Genomic DNA, 25,694 nt, shown 5'->3' with positions numbered 1-25,694 from the left:
ACAATTAATGACATCAGAATAAAAATTTTCTCTTATATGTAACTCTGATAAAAATGAATAAAATTTACTTGATTATAAATTATTTTTACTACATATTTTTATATAATTATTTAATTTAGAAACTAATTTTTGATTATTTATTATATCCATGCATAGTACGAGTAATATGCTAGTATGTACTTAAATGTAAATTACAAATACACTTTCTAATATTTATTTAAAATATAATTTTTCTCCAATGGTTCTAAATTACATATCGCTCTTTAAAATTTTTAATTTCATAATAAATGTCTTCATTTATTAATAAATTATTAAGCCAATTAATAGTTCTTAATGACGTCATAAATTTATTTTAATTAATAATTCAAATAATTTTATTATTGTATAAGAGAGCAGTTACAAATTTTATTTTTTTAATTAATTTATTAAATAAAAAATTCTGATAAATGGATATTTATAATTTTGCAAACCACAAGAGACAATCTATATTTTAAATAAAACTTAATAGGTGTATTTATAATTTACCCTAAACTTAAAATATTTAATGAAAAAAAAACACACAACATTCAATTAGTACCTACCCATTAATGAGCGTTTGGAATGAGTTAAATTGCGTATATATCTAACATTTAAGCTGTATTTGGTTGGAAAATTTAATAAGAAAAGAAGAATAGAAAGAAAATGAGAAGGAATTGATAGGATTAGATTTCCAAGTTATGTTTGATTAAGTTGAGAAATGGAGAAAGAAAAGAGTCTAATGATGTGTTTAGTTTATGAATTTGAGAAAGAATTTGGAAAGAGAAATAAAAAATATAAGTGAAATGTGTATAAAACATAATTACATTACACTTATATTTCATATATCATTTCCCTTTCTCTTTCCCTTTTTAAATTCTTTTCTAAATCCATAATACAAAAAGTGGGGATTGTATTTACTTCTCATTTTCTTTTCCCATATATTTTCTATTTTAAACAAAAAGTAAAATCGTATTTCTCGTCCTTTTTATTCTTGTCATTAAATCCACCTACCAATTATAGTCTTAGCACTATATTGATTTTTTAATAGAAGTCTCTCTCTCCCAAAACTTAAATCAAGGAAATATTATTCTCATTTACATGAATGATCTACATAAATATACTTTTTAAATTTTTTACAAAATATATATATATATACATAAATAATATGACAGAAAAAATAAAAGATAAAAAGATAACTATTATAAGGGATGTCAAATAACCCCATAATTCCATTGTCAATGTCATTCATGTGTTCGCCTTGCTTTGCTTTTCTTATGATTCTTTATTATCTAAAATAATTAAAAATTGTGATCTCAACCTATTTTTTCACTCTTCATTATTCTAGAAAAATAAGTTATCATAGGGGGAAGTGTGGATATCAAATTCCAATCCTGTTTGAAAAAACGGTTATTTTTAAAACACTACAAAAAAATTACTTTTTTGCGACGATAAAATGCCGTCGTAAATACCCAAAACACCGTCTCAAAAGGTTTTTTGCAACGGTAACTGGCCTTTTGCGACGGTAAATAGGGGGTCGCAACAAAGGGGGTTGCAAAAGGGTTTTACCGACAGTATAACGCCGTCGCAAAAAAAGGCGACGGCAAAAATGCTTTTTTGTGACGGAAAAATGCTGTCACCATTAACGCGTGAAAATTTGAGTTTTTTTGAGACGGCACTGTGTTGCCGTCGCTAAAAGGGTTATTTGCGACGGCACAAATACCGTCACTAAAGGTTTATTTGAGACAACATTTGATGTTGTCGCTAAAGTACTATTGGTGACGGCAAATAACACCGTCGCTAAAAATCTTTCTTTTCAACCAAATGCCCTATCTTTTGCGACAGCATTACTGCCATCGCAAAAAACCCTGGTTCTGTTTTTCTTTTTGAGACGGTGTGTGTGCTGCCATCTCAAAAAAAAAAAAAAAAAAAAAAACCTGTAATAAAATTATTAAAAATATGAAAATGACATGTATTAAATGAAAAATAACTAAAAAAAAATCAATAATTACATAATAATATAAAAAATCTAGTATATAAATAAAAATTCATCCATAATTAAAATATTCTTCCATTCATAACAATGCATCAGCAAAATTATCCCAATATATAATGTTGCATAATACATACATAATGTTGTTCACAAATCTAAATAACGTAAATTAAAAACAAAAGTTTTCGTCATGATTCTTCTGTGGGTTAATATTTTAATCTTTACGAGCCTGCATTCCACAAGAAGCAAACTGCTACTCCAAAAATATCTGAAAATAACAAAATAAAAATAATTAATGACAATATAATTGTGTTAATGTTTTAATTACAGAAAAACATAAAAAATTAACTACTATATTAATAAAAAATTGACAGAATAAGGATTCATACTTTTGTTGCAACCAAAGGTTCTAGGAATATTTATTTATTTATTTTTGGCTCACGACTCTAATGGCATTAAAACTGATTGTTTTGAGGAAAGAACATTATGTCCTTACATGTCACAGTTTATAACAATTTCTTTTAACAATGTGAGATATGGGTTGGCAAAAATTAGATCATGAATAGATTGCTTCCCATCTCTGTCTATCTTCTTCGGGTTTGGGTTTTCTTATCTGGTGGATTATTAGGCTAAATCTCTTACATTGATATAGATCCTGAAAGTTCACCCTATTTGATTTGTTTTCTCATCTTTTGACAACTGATCCATTGCACTGTAATTTGTACATTTTGTACAGTATTGCTATTCACATGACAACAACATATTAATTTCAAAAGCATTCATATGCCTGTTCCTGAATTCTTAATTGTCAATGTAAGAATTTATGTATTATTGATTGATGTCTTGATTGATAGATTACAAGATGCATTAATTACAATTCCTATACAATCTATATATAGAAGAAAATGTGGTAGTAGGTGTAGTGGAGGTGATAGCGGGTTAGGTGAAGTGGAGTGTGTAGTGGAGTAGAGGTAGGTGAAGTGGAGTGTGTAGTGGAGTAGGTGAAGGTAATGTGGTAGTAGGTGTAGTGGAGGTGATAGTGGGTTAGGTGAAGTGGAGTGTGTAGTGGAGTAGAGGTAGGTGAAGTGGAGTGTGTAGTGGAGTAGGTGAAGGTAAAGATGGGAAATTCTAACAGCCCCCCGCAAACTCAAGGAGGAGAGAAACTAACCAACTTGAGTTTGGAGAGAGTAACAAAACAAGAAAATACATAAAAATAAAAAAGGATAGGAGACACTGTATGGTCGTGTCAGACCGTTGGTGAAGACACTGTATGGGGTGTCATAACGTTGTAGAGGACACTGTATGGTGGTGTCAGACCGATGTAGAAGACAGTTTATGGGGTCATGTCGGACCGTTGTAGAAGACAATGTTGTGACAGTTTACGGAGTCTTGCTGGACCCTTGTAGAAACTAACCGGAATCAATGTCGGGACAGTTTACAGAGTCTTGTCGGACCCATAAAGGAGCTAACCGGAATCAATGTCGGGACAGTTTACAGAGTCTTGTCGGACCCATAAAGGAGCTAACCGGAATCAATGTCGGGACAGTTTACAGAGTCTTGTCGGACACTTGTAAAAACTAACCGGAATCAATGTCGGGACAGTTTACAGAGTCTTGTCGGACTCTTAAAAAGTTGCACCCTCAAAAGGTGTGCCCAATTTTGTCAAAAGGCGTGCCATCAAAAGGCGTGCCATCAAAAGGCGTGTCCACTTTGTCAAAAGATGTGCCATGAAAAGGCGTGCCAGTTTGTCGGGCGGCAAGAGGCGCGCGATACGCGTGGCTGCCTCGGCTATTTAACCAAGACGAAGGCTGAGGCTGAGGCTGAGGCATACCATTCTGAAACCTCTGAAACCAACCCTTCGCTGAAAAAACTCTGCCTCTGCGGAGAGAGAAACTGTGGAACACTTTGTTGCCATTCTGTCACCAACCCTTCCGAACATTACCAGTCTGAAATTGCTATTTCGCTGAAACACTTAGCAACCCAAAAACATGGCCTCTTCTTCCCGTCCAGCTACCCAGAACCTGCTCACGCTCTTTCCAGAACTGAACGAGCCCACAAGAGAAATAACTGGTGCGGTGGCCAGTGAACCTCAACCAAACACCTCTGGTTTTGCTCCATTGAACTTTCCGATGCGGTCGGTGGAGCAAAAAATGGCGGTGCAAACTGATATTGAGGCTAATCAGTATACTCTGAAGTCATGCGTGGAAACCATGACGGCGGTCACAAATTTGTCGAACCGGCTGCAGAGTAGGACAAATGAGGTGCAGCATTTAAATTCCCAGCTGGCTCTGCTCCAACGCATGTATAAGGATGCGCGAGCAGAGATAAGTGTGCTGAAAGCAGAAAATAAGGAGCTGAAGCGGAAGGCCACTGTGATGTTCCGATTTGGAGGTCCGCCGTATGCTGCAGTGGAGGAGTATGGAGGAGTGAACGTGCTCGGCGGCGTAGGAAACACGGAGGCAGCACCGTCAAGGGCCGCCCAGGACGGAGGAAAGAAGAAGAGATCTGCAGCAGAGTAGAGAAGAAAAATCCCACTGTGGGTGTTGGGTGTGTTATGGTGGTTTTTTTTTTTTTTTTTTTTTTTTTTTTTCGTGTAAAATTATGATCGGGGTTGATCCTGACATGAATAAAATAAGTGTGTTTGGCAAACTCGAATGGTAGGTGTGGTAAGGCAGAAAAATCAACTGGAATGAATTTTTTTTTTTTTTTTTTTTTGGTGAAAATAATAATAATAATATTAATATGGAAATCATGGAGTGGGTGGTGGTACAAAAATATTGTGTAGAAAAAGAGGGAGATGGTGGAAAAGAGAGGCCACTCATGTTATTAAAATAAATTAAGGAATTAAAAAAAGTGATATTGGTTTTGTTTTCAAAAAAGATGGATTAAAATAAATATAAAAAAAGAAAAAGAAAGTGGAGACCATGATGAAAGGTGGGAACAAGTGTGCTGGTGCTGTGTTGTAATGGTCAGAAAGAGAGATAAGAAAATAAAATAAAATAAATTTCAAGGTGCTGTGTTGTAATGGCATTGAAATATCCACCATCATAAAGAGTATCAGTGGTGCTGCATATGTTTATGAGCATTATTTGAGGCCTTTCTTTCTTAACCCACAGCAGACTGTTAACGTCTAGTATGTCCCAAGGAAGAAGGACATCTTCAGTAAGCCAGATGACATTCTAACTGCTGCTGAGAAGTACATAGAAGAACATGGCCCGGAAGCATTTGAGAAGCTTGTTAGCAAGGATAGGGAAACCAAGTTCAGGAGTAGCAATTACACGTATTTTGATGAGGACCACAGCTATTGAGCCTTGTTTGGCTGAGGGAAACACCTTTTTTCCGCTGCTGTTAGGAGTATCTTTCCGGTGGAGAAGCTGCTATGGACTATTTGGGGAGAGTGATGTCGAAAGCCGGAGCCTTGGATCTCGCCACCGGCGTCGGCGGAAAGATCGAGAAAGACGATGTTCTCTCCGCTGTCCAGAAGTATGAGCAGTATCACGGCTACTATGATGCCGAGAGAGAATGAGATGTTATGAAGATATGATGAGGAGGTAGGTATGTAGTAGACAATTCTAGCGGACTAGGTTAAGGTCCGGCGGGCGGCCAAGGCGAGGTTGCCGCCCGCCGGTGAAGCGAAAAAATATTAAATTCTTAACCTTGCTCTGATACCATGTAAGAATTTATGTATTATTGATTGATGTCTTGATTGATAGATTACAAGATGCATTAATTACAATTCCTATACAATCTATATATAGAAGAAAATGTGGTAGTAGGTGTAGTGGAGGTGATAGCGGGTTAGGTGAAGTGGAGTGTGTAGTGGAGTAGAGGTAGGTGAAGTGGAGTGTGTAGTGGAGTAGGTGAAGGTAATGTGGTAGTAGGTGTAGTGGAGGTGATAGTGGGTTAGGTGAAGTGGAGTGTGTAGTGGAGTAGAGGTAGGTGAAGTGGAGTGTGTAGTGGAGTAGGTGAAGGTAAAGATGGGAAATTCTAACAGTCAACAACACAACAAATTTATGAAGAGCCAAAGTTTTGTTTCTGGTGTTTGAAACTTGAACATTATGTTTCATACTAGTGTTTTTTATTTATTTATAAAAAATATAATAATTATATTTGGACTTTGTTTCATTTCAAAATATACATGGAAAACAGGTGATTGCATGCTTCAATATTACTGTTTTCTATTTACTTAGAGCAGATACTGATCATTGGCTTATTTGTGACAGGATAATGTGTTTATAATGTGCTTATTTGGAGTCACGTCTAACCGGCTCTAACTCCCAAACTGAGAACCCTATTGGAATCCTGTCTTCTCCCATAAGTCTCTCGTGCCTAGGCGGTCGTGTGTGCCAAGTTTCATGCTAAACTGACACCGTTTGGTAATTTTGGAGCGTCAACACCTCGAATTCAAGTTTCTTAAGGAACTAGTTGCCTAGAGTGATATCCGACTCTAACTCCCAAACCAGGAACCCGATTCGAGCCCCGTCTTCTCCCACAAGTCTCTCGTGCCTAGGCGGTCGTGTGTGTCAAGTTTCATGCCAATCCGATCCCGTTTGGTGATTTTGGGGCGTCAACACCTCGAATTCAAGTTTCTTAAAGAACTAGTTTGCCTAGAGTGATATCCAACTCTAACTCCCAAACCGGGAACCCAATTCGAGCCCCGTCTTCTCCCACAAGTCTCTCATGCCTAAGCGGCTGTGTGTGCCAAGTTTCATGCCAATCCGACCCCATTTGGTGATTTTAGGGCATCAACACCTCCAATTCAAGCTTCTTAAGGAATTAGTTTGCTTAGAGTGATATCCGACTCTATCTCCCAAACCAGAACCCGATTCAAGTCCCGTCTTCTCCCACAAGTCTCTCGTGCCTAGGCGGTCATGTGTGCCAAGTTTTGTGTTAAACTGACGCCATTTGGTGATTTTGGGGCATCAACACCTCAAATTCAAGTTTCTTAAAGAACTAGTTAGCCTAGACCGAAATCCGGCTCTAACTCCCAAATCGGGAACCCGATTCGAGCCCTGTCTTCTCCCACAAGTCTTTCGTGCTTAGGCGGTCGTGTGTGCCAAGTTTCGTGCTAAACCGACGTCGTTTGGTGATTTTGGGGTGTCAACACCTCGAATTCAAGTTTCTTAAGAAACTAATTTGCCTAAAGTGAAATCTGGCTCTAACTCTCAATCCGGGAACCCGATTTGAGTCCCATCTTCTCCCACAAGTCTCTTGTGCCTAGGCGGTCGTATGTGCCAAGTTTCGTGCTAAACCAACACCGTTTGGTGATTTTGGGGCGTCAATACCTCAAATTCAGGTTTCTTGAGGAACTAGTTTGCCTAGAGTGAAATCCGGTTCTAACTTCCAAACCGGGAATCCGATTCGAGCCCTGTCTTCTCCCATAAGTCTCTCGTGCCTAGGCGGTCGTGTGTGTCAAGTTTCGTGTCAATCCGACCCCGTTTGGTGATTTTGGGGCGTCAACACCTCGAATTCAAGTTTCTTAAGGAACTAGTTTGCCTAAAGTGAAATCTGGCTCTAACTCTCAAACTGGGTCACATCTATTGTCTAATGCTTCCCCAACAGTAGTGCCAAGCAAAGAAAAGTTATTCAAGCCCAGATCAACAGTTCAACCAAAGTTTCATAGCAAAACCCTTGAAATTTGTTATGTTATTTAGACAACAAGACATGGCGGGTATCTATGTTCATTCAGCATATGAAGCAGCCAAACATTTAAAGCATGAACAACAAACTCGTACATCTTGAATCACTAATGAACTTTATTGAAGTTATTCTACCAGATATCTTTGCATGCTTTAGTATTTCAATTAGAAAATTATAGCAGAAGTGCTACTTCAAAAAGAAGGCCAGCTCACTAGTGTGAAAATTCAAATCATCGCACAACATATCAAATAATATCTACTACATCCAAAGAAGGCCAACTCACTTGTGGGTAAAGATCACAGGTCCCCAACTCTTTCACTACCAAAGGTAATCTTTCTCTACCAATAACTTGAGAAGAAAAAAGCACAGTGAATTTTAATATCACCTTGAGCAGAAATCATTGTAGTTTTATTCAGAAAAAGATGAGAACAAAATTGAATCAAACCTCATAATCTGCGCCAACACTCCTAATATTAACAGTCTGAATTTCATTGTGCTTAGCCCATATGATTTTTCCACTATTGTCCATACTAGCTACAGGTTCCTCTCGACCAATTTTTACCATAATGGTTCCTTCATCATAACCAATTACAACCCTGTCCAAAGAATACAACGGCAACAGAAAACGAAGTTACAGAAAGAAAAGTGTTAAACAGATTCAAGGATACATTCAACAAATTTAGCAAGAGTAGTTAAATTTTCTTTCTTGAAATTGCAATATTCTATTCAATAAAAGCAATAACTCAATTCAACCACAACTACTTCCAACTGTAATTATTGGTTAATTAGACAATTTAAGCATGGCTTCTTTCCATCCCTTCATGCCTTAAATCCCAGACTCTGACATCCAAAGGATAACCACATTAAAGTTTGTGAACAAAACAAGCTCACGAATCTACTAGTAAGGAATCTGAACCAGTAATTATAATGGGAAGTTCAGGGTGAAGCCGAACAGTTGAAACGTTGTAGGTGTGCCCGTCGAGTGTCTGGACACAACTTTTGGTTTGATAGTCCCACACCTATTTTCATAGAATATAGCCAAAAATATTTTCACATTGTACATGTACATGAACCCAACAAGTAAGAAGAAGAAAAAGGAAAACAGGCAGCAAACCTTTGCATTATGATCATCAGAACCAGTTATAAAATAAGGCTTATCACCACCTGTGAAGTAATCAACACAATTTACCCCTTTCAAATGGGCATCCAATGTAAAATTTGGGCCAGGAGAGCCAAGATTCCAAATCTGAAAAAAGAAGAAAGGGAAACAAAAACAAATTTATCAATGTGTGCATGTGCTTTATACCAAATTATATTAAATTGTAGTTAACAAGTTAGTAATAGACAATCCAATTCATACCTTTATAGTGCAATCAAGAGATGCACTTGCAAATGTGTTGGTGTCTTTCGGATTAAATGTCACTTGCATAACATAATGAGAATGACCCTCAAAAATTTGAGTACACACCCAGCCCTTCTCCCAATCCCAAAGCTTTATAAGCATGTCATCAGACGATGGCAGCACATATGGAAGCGTAGGATGAACAGCCATACACCTAATATAATCCGTGTGTGCCTCAAATACTTTGACCTTATCCATTGTATTGTAGTTGTAAACACGAATATACATGTCACCAGCACCAGCAACAACCCATTGTTTGCGCGCAATGAACTTTGCTGATCTAACTGCAAACCCATAGAGAAGATATCAGAGCACAGTAAAGCCCACATCATTTAGTGATGTCATCTGCAAATTCCAGAAATGTATCCTGATACACATACTTACTAAGCAATAATATATTGAAATGAATATTCTAAAAAGAAATATATTCTGATAAACATGATAAGCAATATTATATTGAAATGAATATTCTAAAAAGAACACATGGATCTTTTGTAGATTCACATTACCCTGTAGTTGGCACTGATTTTCTCTGCTCAGCCTTCTCAAGTTCTTTCTTTAGAGAAGCTTGCAATTTTTCAGCAACAACCTTAGCTTCTTTTTCTCTTCTTTGACACTCAATTGCATCCTAGTTTTAAATCAACCAAATTAAAAATGGGACAAAGGAAAAAAAAGAACAACACATATCGCATAGAGAACTAGGCCATGATTAGCTATCTCACCAACTTCTCTAATTCTTCCTTTGCCAGATTTTCTTGCAACAAAGTAGTTTTCGCCGTCAACTCAGTAATAAGTAAATTTAATTCCACCTCCATTTTTTTTTTCATAGCCATCTCTGAAAGAACATGAAGTACATTAGAAGATTAATTTCTCATTAGAGTTTTGTGAAAACTTAAGGTGCAAAATTTACCTGTTTCTGTGCATTTACCTATTACATAGCTTTTCCTTTTCCTTGATATGGCCTTCTTCAACTTCTTGAAACCACTTTAAACAGAGCTTAAGTTTTCTTATGTAGTCATTCATTTGTTCCATTTTCCCCTATCAATTCAGAACACGTATAACAATATAACAAAGACAAAAAGCAAACAAACAGCAACAAAAAAGCACAAAACAAATCAATTTAACACTCTGTTTGGTCAGTGAGAAAGTGTAAAAGTATTTCAGAATAAGCATTGATACCTCTCACATCTGTTATTATCTGTTCTATCTATCTATCTACTCTATTCTATCTATTATGTCATATAAAACACACAACTCACTTTTGGAAGCTTTGTCACACAATTTTGATTTTCCAAAAAATACCCATAGAATCGCTAACTGAATGAAGAAGCATACCACATTCAGTAAATAACTGCTAATCAATTTTCAAACCAATCCATATTTCTCATTCAGCCAACCATCCAAGAAACTAGATATAAAGTTGCGCACGTGTACCGTGCAGACATAGCATGTGCACCCACCACTAGTCATTCATTATGACCACAATGAAACAAAGCCCCCCAAAATCTAGAACAGAAAAATAAATATGGGTCAGTTACACTTTTCACCCTTTTAGGTTGACTCAAAATTCACAAGTATGATAGGTAGGAGCATTTAGGATTGCAAGTAGGATCGTTTGGCTTGTGATTTTCACAATTGTTTTAATGTCCATCATCATTAGTGTTGCTTTTTAACAATCTTACAATGCTTGATCCAATTCTACATTCTAATCCACAAGACCCTCTCATTGATCCCATGTAGGATCTCAATTTTAACAATCATGGTATAAACTATAAAGTTCTCTTGTAAAGAAAAATATATGGAAAACCCGTAAACGATAAGATTACTACAATCACAACTTTATTTGTAATTAGTTTTGCATAAAGAAACAAATAAAAGTCTCAAACAACTCCCATACCTTGACAACTTGTCTTCTGGTGATGTAATTGCTAGATTCCAATAGCTTTGAGTTGAATTCAGCAAAGAACTAAGACCAAAAAAATATAGCAGGAGAAATGCCACATTATTATCAATCAAAAAGCTCACATGAAAAAGGAAAAAGAAATAGTCAACAGAGAATGAAGATTGGAAATCAAATTTATAAAACCCCAAAAGCAAAATATAAACACGAGACATATCCAATGTAATAGATTCTGTATGGTTAATTATACTAAAACACAAGTATCTGCAATGTAACTCAAATCAGGGAGTCTAAATGCATTGTAATGAACTTACCTTCAAGTGTATCAAAAGATCTTGAAAGGAAAGATCACAAATCACAAGAAAACACCTTTCTCAATTGATGTTACAAATAATATATCAATAAATCATTGGTACATCAAAAGCTTTTATTCTTTTCTTTCTACTAAAATCAAAAGGAAAAGACAATGATGAATGTGTATATATGTTAGAATCTTCTTATTATTTGTTTCCTTAGTTAGATTATTCTGTAATTCCTTAATCAGTGTAATTCCTTGATTTGTGCCTTTGGGCTCTCTTTGTAACTGTTGGTTGATTTATATAAAGGGAGTGATATCAGTATCACTCTCAACATCGATTAAATCTCAAATCAATCATGGTATCAAAGTCTTAGGGTTCTAAACCTAGCACCCATCATTGTCTCATCATCACCCAACACCAATCAAAGAGCACCGACTACAACCTAATCAATTTCGGTGTCTAACTATCTCTTGCGACTCATTGTACTTGTTTTTCGGCTGCTCCTTATGCCCTAGGAGGGATCGCAACACTCATTAGAGTCCTTCTGATCTTTGTCGCTTGTCTCCTAGGCCTCTGGTTGGTTCGTGATTCACCCTAGGTCATCTGACTCTGCTTTGTGACTCTACTTCGCTGCTCCCTTGCTGCTAGCCGTCGTCGATCACCGTTGTTGTCTGTCACCGTCATTGAATTTTGGCTCAAGGGTTTTGGGGATTTTGCTTCAAAATGGATTTAGGGAATTTTTTTTTTTTTTTTTTTTTTGATCAGATGGTTTTGGGGATTTTGGTTTTAGAGATTTTAGGGATTTTGGGTTGGTTCATAAAGGTTTGGGGATTTTAGGGAAACACATGACCGCGAATAGGTTAAAATGAGCGGGATTGAAAAAATTTCATTACTTTTTGTGACGGCGTACTTAAACCGTCACAAATGATGAATCCTATCAAATAAAACGACGCCGTTTTAACAAGGCTTTTGCGATAGTAAATGTTTCCGTCTCAAAAAAAATATTTTGCGACGGTACATCAGGCGTCGCAAATGTTTTATGTTTTTTTTGTGATATATTCATTAGCGACGGAGTCACCACCGTCGCAAAAGACTATTTTTTGAGACGGTTTGAAAATGCCGTCGCAAAAGACCATTTTTTGAGACAGTTTGAAAACGCCGTCGCAAAAGATCATTTTTTGAGATGGTTTGAAAATGCCGTCGCAAAAGACCATTTTTTGAGACGGTTTGAAAACGCCGTCGCAAAAGACCATTTTTTGTGACGGTACCTATACGGTCCAAAAAATTCCGTGTTATTTGAGTTGTTTTCTTGTAGTGAAATAAAATAAAATTAAAAAAAATTAGACTGAGTAAAAGCAATTATTTGTCAGAGAGGTAATCAGTAATCATATTCTTATTTTATTCTTTTTTATCTATTAAAATCTTACACATTTCAAGTCACATATTCTTATTTTATTCTTATTTCATTCACAATTCTCATCATAAAAACATAGTCAAAGAGTACTATTTGGATTAAAATAAATCATGTCAGAATTAGTTCAATTGATCACCCATATATGCTTATATCTGAAAGGTTAAGAGATTTTTAAAATGTAAAGGTTGATAGTTTCTGTTTAATTATTATCTGAAAAGTTAAGGGGCCTTTAAAATGTAAAAGTTGATGCTTTCTCTTCAATTATGATATTTTGTAGATCAAATTTATTATATTAAAAGTTAAACATATTTTATCAAATTAAAAATAAAAATGAAGGGAGAAGTCCACGCATAAGACAGAAAACAAGTGGAGAGAAAACAGCAACCTACCTTGCCATAGACTACTCATTTAAAATTGACTATAACATTTCAGTAGACTACTCATTTAAAATAGACTACAACATTTTTTTTATTTTTATGCTTTACTCATTATAAGCCTATAAATAGACTACTCGTCTAATAATAATTTCAGATCAATATCGGTGCGATATTTCTTTTTTCTATCTTACCTCTAATCTAACAACCTTCTATCATCTTAGGAACACAACATTTGATGGGTTATCAGCACTATTGTTGTGCCCATGGGGTATTTCACTGTCAAGCTTGTGGTTGGAGACCACAACCACCACGATGTCCGCCTCCTCCACGATGTCAACCACCTCCGCCACGATGTCCGCCACGATGTCCACCACCTCCGCCACGATGTCCACCACCTCCTGTGTGTCAGGCTCATCACTGGGTAAATTGTCCTTATTGTTTTCGACGATGCCGTTAAATCATTGTGCCTATTATCCTTTCCACCTCCTCCTCTTCTTCTCTTTTGCACCATGCCTTTCTTATTAATAGAGTCAATGTCCTTTTATTAATGCTTTTTTTTTTTTGTATTTTTTATTTACGCCAATGTTTTTTTTTTTTTGGTTCACAAGAGAGAGAAGAAAAAAAATCTACTATTGGTGGCTTGTTTTAATTTCTATGTTGGAATAAATATGTTTCGTGTGTATTTTCTAGCAAAATTCACACAGATTCTCTAGTATGTACTATGTATGGCATGTGGCAAGAATCTGTACTCTTTTTTTTTCTTTTTTTTTCAATGTACTGTTTTATATATTATAATGAAAGAAGTAAAAAATGGGTGGCATATAATTTTATTTATTTATTTTTACTTCAAAGTGCTTCATAAATGTTTTAACAGCAAATTGTGTTTGGATTGTGTTTGAAACAAATGTTTGAGTTGGATATTTTTATTTAAAGATAAAACTTATATTTCATTTTTTTTTCCCTTCTATAAATCCCAACCTTGAATAATCCAAACATAACCTTATACATCTTACAAAAATGAACTACGGTTTCCCATCTTTCCGTGGGCTCAGAAAGCCCATAATCCAACTTTTAAAATTTGGACCAATATGATGGCCATAAGACCCCAGCCCAATGGCCTTTAGAGATTACCAAAACCCACGTTGTGGAGGATGGTGCAACTCCCACTCTACTGGGCCTGGGCCTGGGCCTAGATTGCAATCGATCTCTTCTCATGCCTTTAGAATTTGTCTAATATGTCCGAGTCCGACTTACTAGGTGACTGTATATTCATCTAATAATAAAATGATACATAATTATTTTGCTTAAAATATAAGAGAAAAAAGTTGAAAGTAGTTGGAATAGATAGAGGACATATAAAAATTTGATCCTTTTTTTTTGGGTAAAAAAAAAAAAAATCTGATCTTGTTACTTTATAATTTGACAAAATTTAGTTTATAATAAAAATACGTATATCACCTTGTCTATTGAAGAAAATATAAAAAAAAAATATATATTAAATAAAATATAAATTTATAATACCAAATAAAAATTAAACTACCTACAACAAAGTATCCCTCAAACATTACTTTTTTTGCAGTTTTAGATGTAAAATCACTGATTAAGCATTGATAATCTATCAGAGCCCTTAATTTTAGATTAGTCGGATCATACCCTTTTTTTTTTAGCTTACTAAAAATACAATAGGATTCACAAAAAAAATAAAATAAAAAATAAGACCCATATTACCTGAGAAAATTTTATCTGATTTTGAATTGATTTATATATTTTTAAATTATGTATTTATAAGATCAAAACTACCACATGAGCTATTCATTGATGAACATCACAAAACTGATGTAAAATTGTACATTGGAAAAAACAGAGAGCATAGAAAGGCTCATATGAATTTAATAAGATGAAAATAATAAGAATAAACTACGAGTAATGCTAGAGACTCCAAATATTCTACTAAAAATTTTACCAAATGTCTCACATGAGTGTGGAACCCATAGGGGATGTAAAATATTTGTAATTTAAAATTTTAAAAATAAATGAAATCTTCAATTTCAAATTCCATCCATAGGGGATGTTTAGCATGTTTTGAGCTTATTAATTAATAAATAAAAGTGGGCCCAGTGTCCTTTTGAATTGTATTGATAAATTGTTAAAGATTTAAAACCAATTAAAGCCCCCAACTCAGTATTCAACTTAATAACTAAGGCCAAGTTTGGGAAGACTAAAAAAGTGTACTTTTTGTCTTTTTTGGACTAAAAATTTGAGGTTGAAAATATGGATGTTTGGGTTAATTTTTTGACTTTTTATTGAAAAATGTGTAATAAAAAATTGTAAAAATTGATTTTTAGGGAAAAATTTGAATTGAGAGTTGTGCAGCCGTAATTGTTAACTTTTGGTGAATAGTGTTAACTTTTTAACTTTTTGAGTAACTTTTTGACTTTTTAACTTTTTTGGATCTTCCCAAACTTGGCGTAACTAACTTGGGGATTAATCATACACTAACAAGGCCCAATTATTTGAAGATCCTAATCATGTATAGTGAAAAGCAACTAATCTTAGTTTCCCATTAATAATGACTTCTATTTTGTAAGTAAATAAGCCAGATTGTAATGTTTAGATTTTAAAATTTGTAAAGGTAAAATAAAATTTTATATGCATCTAGATGAAAAATTTGTAATGGTTTTTTGAAAAATATTCATTCATTCTCTTCTTATTTTCCTAACTATTCAAAAAAGTAGAGAATAATTTATGTTCAATATCATTTTCATTTTGATGTTTAGTTATTATTATTATTATTATTATTTTAATTAAAAGTTTGATATAGCTTCAGTTTTTGTGTGAAAATAATTTTCAAAAAATCATGAAACAACTTAAAAGTGTTTCTTAAAAATTTCTTGACAATAGTTTTTACAAATAATTTATAAAACAAGTTTTGCTTGATCTATCATTGAGAACATAATCTTACTTTTGGAAAAATGAAGCCAAACACGGCTTTATCTTCTTTAACTTTATCTTATTTTATGATTTTTTGTCTTTTTCTTTTCTTTTCCATTCGTAAAAATTTAAAATTTGAAAATAGCATTTGAATCAGACAAAACACACATTCAAGAATGGAGAGAGACAATCTCAAAATTTGAGTTTTAGGGATTGAACTCTATCCGCAGAATCTCGAGAGACCGATAAAATATTTTATATAATATGAATATTTCTTCATGGAATTCATGTGATAGGCTTATGAAAAAATTATTAAAAAAAGTTAAATTTGACTATTATAATAAAATAAATTTTTAGATTTTAATTTTTAAAATTTAAATTCTAATTTATTTTTATTTTTTTAATTTAAATCATTTGTCTATTTTTTGTTAAGTAAAATCAACGAAAAAATAGTATTTTAAACATTAAACTTAATAAAAAAAAATACTTTAGATATTCTATATACATGTACATTGAATTTATTGACTAAAATAATTTTTTTTTTTGTTATTTTTACTTAATGGAAATAGACAAATAATTTAAATTAAAAAAATTAAAATATTAGAGTTTAAATTGATAAAATTCAAAATTCAATTTTTTATTTTTTTTTGTTTGTTGTAAAAGTCAAAATTTGAGGGTTTTTTATTTTTGTAATTTTTCATATATTTTTTTATTTATTCAGGTATAAGTGAATCTTGATTGTCAATAAATTATTTTGTACTTGACTCGAAATATTTGAACGTTTAAATTATAATAAACTCAATTATTTGAGATATCTGTTACATAAAATACTGTATTCATCCGAAAACTCTACTCCTTGGCCAAAGCTGTATACTTGGTTCAATGATCCTGTTTGGTAGAACTGTGAGAAAGTACTTATAGCTTATGCCTTAACAACTTATAGCTTATAACTATGAACATAAGCTGATTTTTGACTTATAAATTAAGCATCTTCTACCCCACTCAAAGAATAAGCTTATTTCTGACTTACAAAAAGCTATAAGTTGCATTGTTAAGGTAAACCAAACACATCAAAATAATTTAAATTAAGCTGAAAGCTGAAATAAGCAGCTTTTAAGATGCACCAAACAGGCACAATGTATGAAGCCATGTTCCTACTAAATGATATGTCAATTTCACCCTCTGCGTTAATTTTAATATTCAAAACTTTGGTTATCTTCAAGCCCATGACATTTAATTAATGTGCGAAAATTGAATGGTCATAGACACTATTTCTGATTCTTAAGTAAAGATAAAACATTGTGTTATTTATTTAGTTCAAAAAATGGCAAGAATTACCCTTTTGGACTTACATGCATGCTACATCTTTAATTAATGTAAACCCAAAGTACTACAAATCTTAGTGAGTATTAAATTTAAATAATTTAGTATAAGTAGAGGTTAAACAAATACTAATCAACTCAAATTGAACTCATCCTTGGCTGCTACGAAAGATATTAGTCTTGTTTTACATCAAGAATGATATATTCCGATAACAAGGCTGAAATTGAGAGAAAGCAATCTTATTTTTTTCATTTCTTTCACGCCTTGATCCTTGTTATCAGGATAATTTATTGATTCATGACATGAAATCAAGACAAATTGATTTGAAGCAAGCAAGACTTTTCAATCTCATTATAATAAGGGTTTTTTTTTTTTTTTTTTAAAAAAAAATAACATTCTAGTGAGATTAACCTCTTAAAACAGTTATAAATCGAGACATGTCATTCGGAAAATGTTATAGGTCATAAATTTTCTATCAAATAAATGATCAAATGGTTCACGTAGGTGTAGACCCCACACCCATGCGAGACATTTGGCCATTTATTTTGTAGAAAATTTAGGCTCTGTTTGGCAGAGCTTTTGAAGTTTAATTCTGTCCCTTAGTTTGAGTGTGTTGTTTGGTTATAACTTTAGAAAATTAATTCCACATCCACTTTTCAAAACACTTTAAAACACTCACTTTTTAATATTATATGTCAAATTACTCAATTGAAACGCTTTTTAAAATTCATAACCAAACAAATTTTTTACACTCAAATTATAATTCCAAAACTCTCAAACTCAAAATACAACTCTATTCTTAAATCATAATTTTAAAGCTCTACCAAACGCAATTAGTATCTCTAACATTACCCTATGTCTTTCCCATTGAATTGGGCAACCGTACAATCATACTACAATTAATATAGGAAAATTTTAATATACATCATTTTAAAAGAGTGTATACTTTTACATACATTATTTTTTTTAATTATGACTAATTTTCTTTTTTAATTACAAAATCATTTTAATTATGACTCATATTGTGTTTTGTTGTGATATATTTTTGTTAGTTATGATTCAAAAGATTAAAATTATACCATTTTTTAAGGGAAATGATAGAGAGCTCTAAATATAGAGCTCTAATTTGAGCTCTAATGATATGTCAAAGTAAAAAAAAAAAAACAAACAAACAAAAAAGGCACAAACATCACATCAGGGTGGGACCCACCTTCCCGTTAGAGCTATTAGAGCTCTTATATTAGAGCTCTAAAGCATTTTTATTTTTCAAATTTAGGACTCGTTTGACAATTAGTTGTTTTAATCTAAAAGTCAAAAAGTTATTAAAAAAAATTAAAAAGCTTATAATCTATACTAAAAAATTAAAGATTCTCTTTTCTTTCTATTTTTTACACATTTTTTTGTAAAAAGTCGAAAAATCACTCTAAACATATTAGTTTTTTTTACCTCGTATTTTAACCAAAAAATTACTAAAATAGCATGTTCCCAAACGAGGCCTTAAGATAGTATGTAGACTTGGTACACTTATTTTAGTACCGATTTTGATAATTTGAACTTTTCATTTTTTAGGATTCGTTGAAAAAAATATTAATGAAAAAAATCAATATGATTGAACATCAATAAGTATATGTTTGAATCATATTTATTTTTTAAAAAAAAATAGACAACAAATATAATATCAAGAATAATTATCTATTTTTTGTAATACAAATTTGATCAAACATATAACTGTCAATGTCCGATTATCTTTATTTTTTACATAAATATTTTACTGAATGAATCCTAAAAATGAATGATTCGGATCACCAAAATCAATCGCAAAATAAGTTTACCGAGTCCAAACGCTCTCTCATATTGAAATGACCAACTTGAGAGAAGGTAAACCCAAGTATGGTGAAAGTGGCATATTTTGGCAAACTGGTTAAAAGCCAATTTTTTTATTTTTTTTTTAATCACATCACCTCTCTATTTTTTTATACATTTTTTCAAAAAAAATAAATTTAAAAAGGAGTAAAAAAATCAGTTTTTAACAAATTTTTCAAAACAACAAAAAAAATATAAAAATGTGTAAAAAATACATTGATACATATATATATTATATTTTAATAGAAGAAGTATATTGTGAAATATGAAATAAAATATTAAAATGTATGAAAATATTTTGAGAAATGTAAAAAAATAGAAAAAGAGTTTAATACTTTTTAATTCTGTATATGATTTTTTGTACAACTAAAAAAAAAATTAAAAATCATTCTCAAATATATTAATTTTTTTATCTCATAAAAAATCACTAAAAATAAATTAATTTACAAATAAAAACTTGTAAATCAAACAACACGTTGTGGTTTTTCACACAACCCAAACAAGAAAATAATAAAAAAAGACGATTTTAGATTAATAATGACAGAGAGAATCTTCTTGTAAGCACGTCCAATGTCTACCCTAATTTAGATTAATTTTTGTCTAAAACGATAAATCCAACAATTTTCTCAAACCAATACATTCACAATTAAATAATATGGTAAATTACACTAACACCCTCAATGGTTTGGTCTAATTATATTCTACCTTTTGACGTTTTGAAAATGACATTCATCACTGTAGATAACAATACCATTTCATAAACTCTCGTACTTATATAAAAATGTAACAACTCCTAATAGAAAAAAAAAAATTACATTGAAAAAAATAAAAAACAAAACAAAACAAAGGAAAAATAAATAAATAAATAAAGCAAAGTAAGAAAATAGAGAGTGCATAAGTTCAATATCTTTATTCCATCTAAATAATTACAATGACAGGAGAGTTAATGCAATTTCTTAAACGTAAAGAAGTGATATGTATTAAATTCAAACATTAAGGTGTAAGTGTAATTTACCTTAAATTATATAAATTCCAAAGTTTCCTGTTACTCTAATTAAAAATCTTAATAAAATAGACCAATAATGTTATATGTATTAATTAATATATCAATTAGTTTATTAACAGATAATGTGAAATAATTTTAAAAATTTAAATTTTTCTAATAGGTGGGGTTATAGTTTTTAAATAACAATGTCATAATTACATTAATATACTAATTAATTTATCAATTGGTCCATGTAATATTACGATTTAGGAAATAGGTTTACCTAAATAAAAGAAAATGTTATAAGTCTCAAATTTTCTACTAAATATTTTACATGGGTGTAGAGTCCACAAATATAAACCCCACACCCATCTATATATATAAGGAAAATAGATTTTTTAGTGAGAAATTTTTTAAGAGCTCAATACTCTCATTATAATTTTATTAATTTTTTTAATTTTAAATAATTGTTTTTATTTGATAATCTCACATCGGAAAAAGAATAATAAAATGAATTGTTTAACTCATGTAAAGAGAATCTTACACTCCCATCCCATTTAGTGATGAGCCTTGTCAGAGTTTCAATATCTCATATTAATTTTCTTGATTTTAAACAATTAAGAAAATATCTATTCACTAACTTTTATTTGAAAATCTCACATAAAAAAAAGAATAAAAAGTGAATTGTTTAGGTTGGAATAAAGTAAATTGTTTAGATCGAGATAATTTAGGTGGGAAGCTTTTATCATAGTTTATGTTAATAGTTCACTAAACTGTACGGTGAAAATATGTCTCTCTAATAGGAGGTTGACTTATATAATTTAAAGGTTTTTTTTAATAATTATTGTTATTATTATTATAATAATAAGGTCTTGAAATTTGGAGGTTGTCACTCGTCTCCCCAAATTGGGTCCATCTTACTTGCATGATTGCAATTAATTATATTTTTAAAATAATATTTTGCTCCAAATGCAACGATGCAAGTTAAATCCATGATTATGACCATATGGATGACAATGTAATAAGGCACATGTCGGAGAGAATAAGAGGTCAGTTGATTGACTTTCATTTATTTTCAGTTTTTATTAGCAACATTTTAAACAACTTAAAATTCGATTTACTTTGAGCAAGACTATCATTTATAATCACATAATTTTATTATATTTAATTTTTAAAAATAAATAATATATATAATTTTATAAATAGATCATATATTTTTATTAAAGATAAATACATTGAAATCACATGAACATGACTTTATAATGAATTTGTTTTTTTTTTAATATGTATATGAGTTTACAAAATGTTCGAGTATGATAAATTCACCAACTTAAACTATGTCTCTATAATTCTCGTTGACTAGTTTTCATTTATCTTTTATTTTACGATCTCATATTGAAAAGATAAAGAAAATGTGAATTGTTTCACTTACGTAAAGTTAATCTTATACTTCCATTTATATAAGCAAAAATATATTTTTAGTGAGAAACCCTATGATTAATATCTCATACTCATTTTTTTGATTTTCTTAATTTTAAACAATTAAGAAAATCCCTATTGAGTAGTTTCCATTTAACTTTTATTTTACAATCTCACATAATTTTATTTTAAAAATAATTTTGTATGAGATTTTGAAACTCTTATAATATTTAACTTTAAAATAATTACAATTTCACATTGAGAAAATAATGAAAAAAGTGAGTTGTTTAAAGTGTTACAATCACACATCGGGAAAAAGAACAAAAAAATAAGTTGTTTCACTTATATAATATGAATATTATAAAGTGAGTTTTATGGGAGAAACATTTTAGAACATCCAAATCCTCATTTTAAAATTATTGGATTTTGTTAATTTTAAACAATTAAAAAAATTCATATTAGTTAGCTTCCATTTACCTTTTTATTTTACAATCCCAAATCGGGGGGAAAAAAAAGTAAATTTTTTATTTATATAAAGTAAATCTTATGTTCCAATTTATATAAATTCTTGAAATTTCTTAATTTTAAACAATTAAGAAAGACCTCATTGGTTAGCATCTATTTAACTTTTATTTTACAATCCCATATCGAAAAAAAGAAAGAAAAAGTGAATTGTTTCACTTATATAAAGTGAATTTTATATGCTCCCATTTATATAAGTAAAATAAGATTTTTAGTGAGAAATCCTATAATCAATACTAATTTTTTTTGTTTGTATGTTTAAAAACACATGTACAATACTCATAGCATATCACTCGTGCTATGTGAAGGTACTTTTGTAAACCCAATTTCAATCGACAATCGAATATGCATATCCATTTAACGTTAATTTTACAATCTCGCATTGGAAAAATAAAGAAAAAGTGAATTGTTTCACTTATATAAAGTGAATCTTATACTCATATTTATATAAGTAAAAAAAATAAATTAGTAAGAAGCCCTATAATTAATACCATTTTTTTTAATTTTAAACAATTAAAAAAAATCCATTGGTTAGTTTTCATTTAACTTTCATTATACAATCCCACATAGACGTTTTGATTTTAAAAATAATTTTGTATGAGATTTTAAAACTCTCATAATATTTAATTTTTAAATAATTACAATCTGTCATCGAGAAAATAAATGAAAAGTGAGTTGTTTCACTCATATAAAGTGAATCTTATATTCTTATTTAATATTATAATATTGTACATGTTTTAGTTAAAGATTGTTTAAATTTTAAAATAAAATTTAAAACTTTTAATTAATTAATTTTTTTGTAAATTGGTTGGTCTTTTTGACTTAGCCAATTAGGCTGAATCGTTTTCAATTTGACTGATTCACTGGTTTAATTACGGTTTTGATTGTTTTATCAAAATATATTGCTTAGATTTGTTTGATTTAAACTAAGATTAACCTTATTAAAAATTGAATGACCGAAATTGTTTAAATAGAAATGAACTTTTCGTCTAAATAATTCTTAACTTTTATTTTACAATCTCACATCAGGAAAATGAAGAAAAAATGGGTTTGTTTGGTTTGTTTTTGGGAGAGTTGTTTTTGAAAAAAAAATTAGGGAGAGAGTTTAGAAATTTTTTTAGTTTGTTTGGTTGTATATTTTGGGAGAGTTGTTTTTTTGGGAGTTTGGGATGATTTGGTATTTTGAAAGAATTTGAGTAGATGCATGTGAGAGAAAAAGTGATTGAGAATGAGAGAGGAGAGAAAAAAAATGATTGATTGACGTGTAAGAGAGAAAAAGTGATTTTGAATTTTTTTTGAGAAAAACTAAAACCAAACAATTTTTTAGAATTTTTTTTCTAAAACTTATCTCCCAAATGCAAACCAAACATACCCGAATTGTTTCACTATATAAACCTTATGCTCTCATTTAATATTGCAGTGTTGTGTATGTTTTAGTTCAAGACAGTTTAAATTTTAAAATTAATATAAAATTTAAAAGTTTTAATTAATTATAAGTTGGCTGGTTATTTGACGTAACCGTTAGGGTGAACTGTTTTTAATTTAACTGATTCATTAGTTTAATTGCGATTTTAACAATTTTATCAAAATATATTGGTTAAATTTGTTTGATTCGAAATAAATTTAAGATTGACATAATTAAGGATTAAACGGCTAAGATTGCTTAATTTGAAATAAACTTCCTACCCAAACAATTGTTAACTTTTACACAATTAAGAAAATCCTCATTAGTTAGTTTTCATTTAACTTTTATTTTATAATCTCACATCAAGAAAAGAAGAAAAAAGTGAATTGTTTCACTTACATAAAATGAATCTTATACTCCCATTTATATAAACAAAATGAAATTTTTAGTAAGAATCCTTACGATTAATATCTCATACTAATTTTTTTAATTTTCTTAATTTTAAACAATTAAGAAAATTTTAATTGATTAATTTTCATTTAACTTTTATTTTACATAATATAAAAAATTAAATATAATTATCATATTTTTATTAAATAATAATTATTTTATTTGGTATATAACAAGAATAATATATTAATATAAGATATTTAATAATTTATTTAATAAAAAATTGATATCCTTAACATTATTTTAAGGCCTTGTTTGGCATAACCTATATAATCCATCTTTTTATTTTTTTATCTTTTTCCCATCACATCACCTCTCTACTTTTCTGCACATTTTTTCGTAAAAAGATAAAAAATACACTTTTTTAGAACACCCAGACCAACCATAAGTAATGTCCTCGAAAGAAACACAAATAGTAATAATCAAATATTTAGGAGGTTCGAAAAGCTGAGGACACGACCCGCAGCAAGTGGCAGCCACAACCTGACAAATCCCAGCCGTCGATCACCGCGGTTTACTCCCACGTCTCTCCTGACCCTGACCCTGACCTGACCCTCTTTCTCTTTCTCTCTCTGCTGTCCACTTTAAATGCGGTTAACGCTTGCCAGGTTGAAATAATTTCAATTAATAAAATATTTATTTAAAAGAAAATATTTGAGAACCCCGCCCCCCCGACCCTGACCTGACCCCCTCTCTCTCTCTCTCTCTCTCTCTCTCTCTCTCTCTCTCTCTGCTGTCACTTTAAATGCGGTTAACGCTTGCCAGGTTGCAATAATTTCAATTAATAAAATATTTATTTAAAAAAAATATTTGAGATCCCCGTAAAAAAAGACTCTCACAATCTCTATTAATATATTAATCATTGATATATTTAATTTTTTTAAAAAAATTATGTCAGACATTAACATGAATGGTTTAAAATATTTTAAAATTATAAAAATTACATTTTGTAATAATCTCTATCATTATTGTTATTTAAAATATATATTACCTCTTGTCATTTAAAAAATTATAATTATTTTTCATACAATAACAAAATTAATTAAAATTATGAATGAAAATATATTTATAATATTATTAATAATTATTAATTTACTTTATAATTTATTAATAAAATGAGCCAATTGTTATGAGATTAAAAATCTCAAAGATGAAATATAAATTTCAAAATCATAGAAACTAATTTATATTTTAAGTAAATCTTAAGAGGTATATTTCTAATTTATTCAAAAATTAGCATATATGGGCATCTTTAGAAAGCAAATATTTTAATCATAAAATTAATAAAAAAATTTAATTCATTCTTCCTATTTTTAATATATTTTTTCTTAAAAAATTAAAAAAATGACTACAAAAATTAATTCTCAAATGAACCCTAAATAAGTTAGGCTTAATCTTCCTAGTTACTTTAAAACCTATGATTGATTTAAAACACAATGTAGACACTATCATATAGTGCTATGTGATTATTGCATAATTATTCGAATTTTTTTTTATGATCTTTAAGTAATATTCCCAATTATTTATCCGTTCATTTTCTAAAAAAAATAACATAATTATGAATCTTACTTTTTAAACTGATAATAGAAAATAAATAGAAGCAATTATTGGCCAGAGTTATATATCAATGATAAATTTTTTAATATAAGAATGTTTAAGAAAAATATAATTCAATACAAATAAATTAAAACTTAGAAATAAAAATTAAATTGTATCAATCATCTATCACTTTAATAAATTGTTAAAATTTCCTATT

General features: G+C 30.6%; 1 protein-coding gene across 3 annotated transcripts; it reads right to left on the bottom strand.

Annotated features, from left to right (window-relative positions):
- Positions 1-2,070: 2,070 nt before the first annotated feature.
- Positions 2,071-12,076, bottom strand: LOC114270459 (coatomer subunit beta'-1). 3 transcript variants are annotated; one of them, XM_082908687.1, is made up of 10 exons: positions 10,948-12,076; positions 9,979-10,088; positions 9,773-9,885; positions 9,560-9,678; positions 9,009-9,334; positions 8,763-8,894; positions 8,540-8,667; positions 8,094-8,244; positions 7,932-7,996; positions 2,071-2,276 (listed from the first exon to the last, which is right to left on the bottom strand). In XM_082908687.1, the coding sequence occupies exons 5-9, from the start codon at positions 9,276-9,278 to the stop codon at positions 7,967-7,969; spliced, it is 711 nt and encodes a 236-aa protein (XP_082764813.1). In that variant the 5' UTR covers positions 9,279-9,334; positions 9,560-9,678; positions 9,773-9,885; positions 9,979-10,088; positions 10,948-12,076; the 3' UTR covers positions 2,071-2,276; positions 7,932-7,966. The 3 variants fall into 3 exon arrangements, with proteins under 3 accessions (XP_082764813.1, XP_082764814.1, XP_082764812.1); XM_082908688.1 differs by having other exon boundaries at positions 9,009-9,395; positions 9,961-10,088; positions 10,948-12,055; XM_082908686.1 differs by having other exon boundaries at positions 9,961-10,088; positions 10,948-12,055.
- Between the last annotated feature and the right edge of the window lie 13,618 nt (positions 12,077-25,694).

This window comes from Camellia sinensis, chromosome 15, assembly GCF_055761805.1.
Source record: "Camellia sinensis isolate YWXY chromosome 15, ASM5576180v1, whole genome shotgun sequence".
NCBI lineage: Eukaryota > Viridiplantae > Streptophyta > Magnoliopsida > Ericales > Theaceae > Camellia > Camellia sinensis.
Note: the sequence above shows the minus strand (reverse complement) of the source record. Positions and strands in the feature narration are given on the sequence as shown.

Coding starts and splice junctions, on each gene's coding strand:
- LOC114270459 (XM_082908687.1), bottom strand. CDS start 9,278: ATGTATATTCGTGTTTACAACTACAATACAATGGATAAGGTCAAAGTA. Junction 8,895..9,008: donor CTCTTGATTGCACTATAAAG/GTATGAATTGGA, acceptor TTCTTTTTTCAG/ATTTGGAATCTTGGCTCTCC. Junction 8,245..8,539: donor GATTCCTTACTAGTAGATTC/GTGAGCTTGTTT, acceptor TTCTTTGGACAG/GGTTGTAATTGGTTATGATG.